At 36.2% G+C, this 9,596-nt stretch overlaps 1 protein-coding gene across 1 annotated transcript in view; it reads right to left on the reverse strand.

The window, feature by feature from the left end:
* The window catches only part of DNAH7 (dynein, axonemal, heavy chain 7), a 260,726-nt gene that overhangs the window by 44,563 nt on the left and 206,567 nt on the right, over nt 1-9,596 (reverse strand). The window contains exons 53-55 of the mRNA XM_010860857.1: nt 8,364-8,490; nt 7,222-7,416; nt 2,921-3,013 (exon numbers count right to left, since the gene is read on the reverse strand). Coding sequence (XP_010859159.1) covers nt 2,921-3,013; nt 7,222-7,416; nt 8,364-8,490 — 415 coding nt within the window. The remainder of the gene's footprint in view (nt 1-2,920; nt 3,014-7,221; nt 7,417-8,363; nt 8,491-9,596) is intronic.

Here is a 9,596-nt window from a genome sequence, read left to right on the forward strand (position 1 = left end):
GTGGGTTGCCATTTCCTTCTCCAATGCATTGGGGAAGGAAATGGCAACCCACTCCAGTGTTCTTGCCTGGAGAATCCCAGGGACGGGGGAGCCTGGTAGGCTGCAGTCCATGGGGTCTCACAGAGTCAGACACGACTGAAGTGACTTAGCACCAGCAGCAGCAGCCCAATTGTTAGCCTTATATAGCACTGTTCCTTTCTCTGGCATGCTAATACCATTTTTACTTTGGAAAATTATTCTTTTCAAAGCATAATACTATAGTCATATATCATTTTTAAATACAGAGTTCCAAAATCAGTGATTTATGACTAGGAATTAAAGTACCTGGTAACAGCAAGATTGAAGGGTTTGAGGTTGCAAGTAATAAAAGAGCATACTAATAATTATTTCTATATTAAGGATTGTAGGTATGATGGTATAGATAATGGTAACTAGTTTCTTTACCATCTGACCCATGAGAGATGTCCAAAAAGTATTAGTCACTCAGTCATGTCTGACTCTTTTGTGATCCCATGAACAGTAGCCTTCCATGCACCTCTGTCCATGGGATTTCCTAGGCAAGAATACTGCTGCAGTGGGTAGCCATTCCCTTCTCCAGGAGATCTTCCAAACCCAGGGATCGAACCTAGGTCTCTTGCATTGCAGGTGGGTTCTTTACCATCTGAGCCACCAAGGAAATCTGATAATTATTTATATATTAAGGATTACAGGTATGATAGTATAGTAACCAATTAAATGGTAACTAGTTAACTTAGGATAAACTGAACTATGCTATAGTAGCAAACAGCTTCAAGATTTCAGTGGTTTAACACAACAAAAGCTTACCATCTCAGAAAAGTCATCTGAGTGTCCAGGCAACAAACTCTCCCTGCTCTGACTCAGCATTCCAGCCTGTTTATGGCACTTAAATATCAACATGTGATTCCACAATTTTGACGGCAAGAGGAATATTCTGGAGAATCTCACAATGATAGCTAAATGCTTCCACCCTGACACTTTTGCTCACATTTTACTGGCCAAAACAAGGTTAATGGCCACAATGCCCCCACCTCGAGTATACACGGGAGAGAACCAGGAATATTGCTGAGAAGTATTAATGTTTACACTCTTCCACCCATGCAAAGGAAACTCTAGAGGAGACATGTAAACATATAAGAAAAAGTTATAACACACAGTGCTAAAGCATTCTGCACAGGAGTTAACAGAGTTAAGAGAAGTAGGACTGTAAGAATTGACTGATTCAAAAATGAACAAAAGTCCCTCAGCTTGAATATCTAAATTTCCCAGCTCCCTCATACTCACTTGAAAAAAAGAGTGACTATGGAAAATAATATTTGATCTATTTGGTACTCAATGTATTTTCAGATTAAAATGTCAAATTTTTAAAAACAAACTGGGGAAAAGAAATTTATAGATGAAACTGCTGCAGTTAGGAAACAGCTCATTAATCACTTTTAACTAAACAATATAGACTATGATCAGAAACTTCTCTGTCAAATATTGAGGGAAGAAGGTTAATGATACACAGAAAGCCATTTAGTGTAACAGTTTTTATCTCAGAGAAGAAAGTAAAAAATCTTGTCATATTAGACAAGAGTTTGAACTATTTCATATTCTTTCATATTTAATATTTGCAGTGAAAATTTCTGAGGCTTAACACTAGTAGTTTCAGTGAAGATTCATTTTTAAAAGGGCCCCCAAGCTGCAGTTAAATAATGATCTTCAACAATGGGAACTATTTCCAGCATCTAAAAGCTGGGCAGCACTATGACATTCAGGGACCCTTGGCACATGTGGACCCCTTCTTCCATCAATAAATAGAAAAAATGTATGTTTCAACTGTTTTTGTATAATTAAAATATAACAGACTGGTATATTTTCTCATTTTACTTTCATGAACTCCTAAGAGTATCATGGACCCGAGGTTCTATGCTTAATGGATACTCTGGCCCTGGCTAAGGCCACACTGCCAATTCAAGAAAGAATGACAAGTGTTCATCGAACAGACCCTGACTTACAGAGGAAAGAATGCCTCTATCTTGTATTATCACTGATGTGTAGAAAATTTTTTAAAAAAATAAAGACTGTCTTCATCATATAAGTGTTGATCTTTCTATTGCTGTTAGAATGGAAGCATTATCTTATATCCTTAGCAACTCAAATTGTGAATACAGTAAATTTTGAAGTAATTATGTATACTTTTACTCAAGTAGTAACAGTGTACAATTAGAATATATTTTCAGTTTTTCTTCCAACATTCCCAGTGTCTACAGTTCCTCAGAATTATGTGGATATCTCTGTGGATACGTGTCTTTACACTTAAGTGAATAGTTTGTTTTTTTAAATAGAGTTTAATAATACAAATGAGGATATCAATGAGTGCTCTCATTTGTTGATATGACCGGTCAGCTGATCCACTGGTTATATAATTTATTACTTAAAGAAATGAAAATTAATAGTGTTAACATTTTCCTTTGTGGTGAGTGATTATGAACATCTTAAAAACAATATTCTACTAGCTTTCCAAAAGCCAATAAAGAACTATGTACAGGATAGCATTTGAGGAAACAGAAGGTGTAGTAAATCAGCTTCATGTAAACAACATTGACCAATTTCATCAAAACAGTAAGAACAAAAATGTAAAGGAAGTAGATTGTCCATTCCCTTCTCCAGGGATAACAGGAAGAGCTGTAACATAAATAAACTATTAAACATAATCTGGTTAATTACTAATTTAATGCAGTTATAATAAATATACACTTTTTACAAAATGACTGCATTAGAGGGAATTGGGGTTATTTCCTGCAGACTCCTTTACCACCCCACCCCCAGGGATTACTTAAGGAAACACATGTTTGGCTGGTATGTGGAGCTAGGAAGGTCTGGAATTCACTGAGCAGCTTCCAAAGACAGCATTTACCTTGTCCGGCCTCAAGCAACGAATGATAAGCATCCGTTGAAACTCACTCGTTTTATCTTCCCAATCGTCAGGAAAAACCTCATGATGTGGTTCCTAAAATGACAGTGGATATAATTCAATATTATTTGGAAGACTTAATAAAAACCCAAAAACCCAGTATTTTGACTTTTAAATTGAGTTTAAAGAAAACATAAAATGATTAAATGAAATTAAGAATGCTAATGTAAATTTTATTAGGTTGGGGCAAAGCTATGAAATAAGAAATAAAAAGAAAATTTTAACTGCCACATAAAATCAAAACTAAGACATTAAATAAGTAGGTTAGTGTCAATATGAACATTAATCAATAGCACAAATGCTTCCTGTTACTACAACAAATGTGCATTAGGAGAATTTTTCCCATTATTTCTCCAAAGGCATTTCAAACCCTGCCAATTAACTACTCTCATTTAGTTCAGTTCAGTCGCTCCATCGTGTCCGACTCGGTGACTCCATGAAAAGCAGCACGCCAGGCCTCCCTGTCCATCACCAACTCCCGGAGTTTACCCAAACTCATGTTCATTGAGTTGGTGATGCCATCCAACCATCTAATCCTCTGTCGTCCCCTTCTCCTCCTGCCCTCAATCTTTCCCAGCATCAGGGGCTTTTCAAATGAGTCAGCTCTTCGCATCAGGTGGCCAAAGTATTGGAGTTTCAGCTTCAGCATCAGTCCCTCCAATGAAGACCCAGGACTGAACTCCTTTAGAATGGACTGGTTGGATCTCCTTGCAGTCCAAGGGACTCCCAAGAGTCTTCTCCAACACCACAGTTCAAAAGCATCAATTCTTCAGCTCTCAGCTTTCTTTATAGTCCAACTCAAACATCCATACATGACCACTGGAAAAACCATAGCCTTGACTAGACGGACCTTTGTTGGCAAAGTAATGTCTCTGCTTTTGAATATGCTGTCTAGGTTGGTCATAACTTTCCTTCCAAGGAGTAAGCGTCTTTTAATTTCATGGCTGCAATCACCATCTGTAGTGATTTTGGAGCCCAGAAAAATAAAGTCAGCCACTGTTTCCACTGTTTCCCCATCTATTTGCTATGAAGTGATGGGACCGGATGCCATGATCTTAGTTTTCTGAATGTTGAGTTTTAAGCCAACTTTTTCACTCTCCTCTTTCACTTTCATCAAGAGGCTCTTTAGTTCTTCACTTTCTGCCATAAGGGTGGTGTCATCTGCACATCTAAGGTTATTGATATTTCTCCTGACAATCTTGATTCCAGCTTGTGCTTCATCCAGCCCAGCATTTCTCATGATGTACTCTGCATGTAAATTAAATAAGCAGGGTGACAATATACAGCCTTGACGTACTCCTTTTCCTATTTGGAACCAGTTTGTTCTTCCATGTCCAGTTCAAACTGTTGCTTCCTGACTTGTATACAGGTTTCTCAAGAGGCAGGTCAGGTGGTCTGGTATCCCCATCTCTTTCAGAATTTTCCCCAGTTTATTGTGATCCATACAGTCAAAGGCTTTGGCATAGTCAATAAAGCAGAAGTAGATGTTTTTCTGGAACTCTCTTGCTTTTTTTGATGATCCAGTGGATGTTGGCAATTTGATCTCTGGTTCCTCTGCCTTTTCTAAATCCAGCTTGAACATCTGGAAGTTCATGGTTCATGTATTGCTGAAGCCTGGTTTGGGGAATTTTGAGCATTACTTTACTAGCGTGTGACATAAGTGCAATTATGCGGTAGTTTGAGCACTCCTTGGCATTGCCTTTCTTTGGGATTGGAATGAAAACTGACCTTTTCCAGCCCTGTGGCCACTGCTGAGTTTTCCAGATTTGCTGGCATATTGAGGGCAGCACTTTCACAGCATCATCTTTCAGCATTTGAAATAGCTCAACTGAAATTCCATCACATCCACTAGCTTTGTTCGTAGTGATGCTTCCTAAGGCCACCTTACTTCACATTCCAGGATGTCCAGCTCTAGGTGAGTGTGAGTGATCACATCTTTGTGATTATCTGGGTCGTGAAGATCTTTTTTGTACAGTTCTTCTGTGTATTCTTGCCACCTCTTCTTAACATCTTCTGCTTCTGCTAGGTCTGTACCATTTCTGTCCTTTATTGAGCTCATCTTTGCATGAAATGTTCCCTTGGTATCTCTAATTTTCTTGAAGAGATCTCTAGTCTTTCCCATTCTATTGGTTTCCTCTATTTCTTTGCAGTGATCGCTGAGGAAGGCTTTCTTATCTCTCCTTGCTATTCTTTGGAACTCTGCATTCAAATGGGTATATCTGTAAGGTGTCCTCAGACAGCCATTTTGCTTTTTTGCATTTCTTTTTCTTGGGGATGTTCTTGCTCCCTGTCTCCTGTACAATGTCACGAACCTCTGTCCATAGTTCATCAGGCACTCTGTCTATCAGATCTAGTCCCTTAAATCTATTTCTCACTTCCACTGTATAGTCATAAAGGATTTGATTTAGGTCATACCTGAATGGTCTAGTGGTTTTCTTCACTTTCTTTAAGTCTGAATTTGGCAATAAGGAGTTCATGATCTGAGCCACAGTCAGCTCCTGGTCAATATCACAGTAATCCAAGTCTATGCCCCGGCCAGTAATGCTGAAGAAGCTTAAGTTGAATGGTTCTGTGAAGACCTACAAGACCTTCTAGAACTAACACCCAAAAAAGATGTCATTTTCATTATAGGGGACTAGAATGCAAAAGTAGGAAGTCAAGAAACACCTGGAGTAACAGGCAAATTTGGCCTTGGAGTACAGAATGAAGCAGGGAAAAGGTTAACAGAGTTCTGCCAAGAGAACACACTGGTCATAGCAAACACCCTCTTCCAACAACACAAGAGAAGACTCTATACATGGACATCACCAGATGGTCAACACCGAAATCAGACTGATTATATCCTTTGCAGCCAAAGATGGAGAAGCTCTATATAGTCAGCAAAAACTACTCTCATTATCTATTACAAAAATAAACATTTATTGCAAACAATGAAGGCTATGCATTACTTTTTATTTTGATAAATTTTGATACCTTTTCAAGAAAGGAATATTTTCAAATGTGTATATTAAGGAAGGGGCTTCCCAGGTGGCACAGTGGTAAAGAATCCACCTGCCAATACAGGTGACTCAAGAGACTCAAGTCGGATCCCTGGATTAGGAAGATTCCCTGGAGTAGGAAATAGCAACTTGTTCCAGTATTCCTGCCTAGAAAATTCCAAGGACAGAGGAGCCTGGCAGGCTACAGTCCATGAGGTTGCAGAGTTAGACGCGACTGAGCACATGCGCGTTCCTTCCCCTTCCCCCCGCCACACACACAATGTAAAGAAGCAGCCAAAGAATGTTATTACAAATATGCAAGAAGAGATGTATCAAGATCCCAAGAGGAGGAATACACATGGGAAAATAAGACCCTTGTGTTTTTGAAACAGCTGGGAAAGCTATAGTATCTCAGGTCGGAAATCTCCATGCTTCAGCATAGGGAAATTTCTATTTAAACTAGACTCAACTACATACAAAAACATATTTGCCTCTGGAAAAAGTATTTTTATTATTAACAAGGATCAATCCAAAAGAGATCCAAACCAAAATATTTAAATTCATGTGCAGACACATTCTATCATGTATAGTACAATAAACAGGTCACCAAAGTGTTCTCTACGCATCCTGCTTTTTCTCCCCTCCAACCCCCACCCCCCAAAAGAACTGTTGCATATTAAGCCCAAGGAAAGAAAAATATCAAAAAAGTAGAAACACTAGAAAAAATTAACCGGGAATCACAATGTTAGCCCTTGTGCTAAGGAAAAAAGTGAAGGAAGGCAACAATTTGTTTATATTCAAGAAGGGAAACTGAGCATCATGGCATATGTTAGCTACAGTAATCTCCAACTAGCAAGATCAGGTCTCATGAAAATTATTTGGGAACTATTATTTTTTCCCTCTCATCAAATGACAAAAATATTTATTAGTTTGTGCCCTGTGTTCAGAAAATCTAAACAAAACCTGTTCTATAAAATTTTAAGTCATCTGCCATTATGACTGCCAAAGTCTAAGTTGATAATAAAAACCTGGCATGAAAATCCAAAAAGAATACTTTTAAGGACCAGGCAACTTTTTTGCATCTTTACAGATTCCACGGAATTTAAAGAGAAGTACAAACAGTACCAATTAGCAAGTGGGGATAGCCTAATCGAAACATTATATTTGACGAGCTGTTTAATGCTTACTTACAGACAAGAATAAATTATTTGACATTATTTTCTCCATTTAAAAACTTTGAAACAAGCAAGAGAGTTAAAAGCATACCAAACTGTCATATACTTTTTTCCATCCATCCTTTAAGCGCATAAACTCCCGACGAATGTTTTTGAAGGCAGACAAATCGTCCAGTCGACATATTTCATCCCAAGATTTTTGAGGAAGCCATGTACAAGGGTTGGCATGAGGATTATCCAGGCCAATGCCACCAGTTAACAGAAATCTCCACTCAGCTTTATTAATCTTTGGAAAACAAAGTAGCGTGAAGAGTCAGAAATGAGTTCATCATATACACAGGTAACTTACAACCATTTAAAAAAAATTGACTGATTTTCAAGTTTCAAATATTCCCCCATAAAATTCTAGTTATTGGTATAGGTCAGTATTGATTCATAAGAAATCAATGTATTCATTATAACTAGTTTTCAAAATAGTTCCATTTTAGAGAGCTACTTGTTGATAATTTTCCTCCAGAATTTCTGATCTAAACATGGAAATCTGAATTTTATTCTTTTTTAATATATGCCTTCCAAAATGACTGCGAAGAGTTTTATTGTCTGTAAAAGTTGTGGGAAGACAGAAAGCCATGTATCTGCCATGTTTTCAATTATTTTCTATAAAATATAATGAGTTACTGCTATGAAATTTTTGCAAGAAATACTAAAATGTTTCTTCAAAATTCAACTAATACTTCGCCATATGAACTTAATAAAGCTTAAACACATGTGTATAAAATAATGAATTTACACACCTCTCTTCCATTCTTAAAGCGCTTCCCATATTTTAAGTAAACAGATTTGAAACATAGCTAAAATTACTGAATGGTATTGTTAAGCCCAATGGTTAGCTTTGACAAACTTGTAAAAGTTCCTAAAAACATGACCATTTATCCTATTACTTGGGGTACATATATCAATACATTTAGTAAGTTTATATGCATCCTTATATATGAGATTCTGACAGAAACTATTTTAAGCTAAACCATACAAAAATTTAAGTAGTAATAGTTACATAAGGAATTCTGCTTAATTTATTTTTCACCTCTGTGAAATTCAGTCTAGTTGTGATATCTTGCCTTACTATAATAATTGCTAACTATTAACAATCCTTTTATATATATTCCCACACAAATTCATAAATTAATGAATTCACATTAATACTTTCTCCCCATAAATTAAAACAGTACTGACCAATCGCTCATGTATCAGCAGATTTACAGTTAGACAAAAGGAAAAAAGTAGTTTATCCTTTTCAAAGAGGGATCGGCAGACATTAACATAAAGGGAATAAGTGAAGTGATCCTTGAGAATTTGAAGCCTAAGGGTCAACAGAAAGAAAAGTAAATAAATAAAAATGCATTATTCTCTCAAAAAATGCTCTTGGGGAGACCTATTATAAACCATTTAGATGTGTGTTTTTCTAATAAACTTTCTGGTTAATTATTCCCAGAACAAATCAAGGATTCTCATTAACTGGGGGCACCAATTTGAGAGTTACACAATGTAGGAATACTTCAGTAGAATTGCATTTTTACCATCAACTGACTTTTTTTTACAAAACTTAATCTTCCTTTTGGAAAAAAGGTCAATGCATGGTATATTAATCTATTACATTTAACAGTTTTTGGACTATTTAAAACTATAAAACATTTCTTGGGGTAAAACTGGATTTCCATATTTCATAAACTTTTACATATGTTCTATATGATATATTATTATAAATGAACAGACTAAAGTTAATAGTTTCTTTATTAAATTAAGTTTAGAAGAGGGCTACTCTGTTTATAAATCCATAAAAGCTGGACTAATAATACAACTCGATAAACTACATTTTTATTTACCACATAGACAAGTCATAGAAACATGAATAATCACAATATTTGCAACTAACAACATCCTAGTAAATGCTAACTTGTGTGATTGGTATTCATAGTAAGCCTTAACATGAGAAAAATTATTATTTTCAATGCTGATGTGTGATACAGTGTTTAAGGTATTCATGCTCCCTCTGATGAATTTGTTCATTTGAATAACCTTACAGAAAAGGAATTTATATCAGGAATCTGAAAGAAGTGAACACATTTGTTCTAATTTGGGGATTTAGCCAAAGGAAAAAATTGATGATGGTGACATTTATATTTATTACTGTGTTATTTATAATACGAAAGCTGGAGACTACTTGCAAATCTTACAATAAGAAAATTATGAAGAAAATTATGGTGCATTCATTAAAAATATATTGTACAGCTGCTAAAATTATATTTCAAAAGAATATTTAATAACATGGGAAAATTATCTTAACAGAAGTAGAAGGGAAAGAAAAATTTCTGTGTGTGCACACAGGCATGTGTGATCTTGCATGTATTTTTGAGAGTGAGAGTCAGAGAGATTGATTTCAGTGTGGTTCCTGTAATAAAGTTATAT

This window comes from Bison bison, unplaced genomic scaffold (genome assembly GCF_000754665.1).
Source record: "Bison bison bison isolate TAMUID 2011002044 unplaced genomic scaffold, Bison_UMD1.0 scf7180017864471, whole genome shotgun sequence".
In the NCBI taxonomy this organism is placed as follows: Eukaryota; Metazoa; Chordata; class Mammalia; order Artiodactyla; family Bovidae; genus Bison; species Bison bison.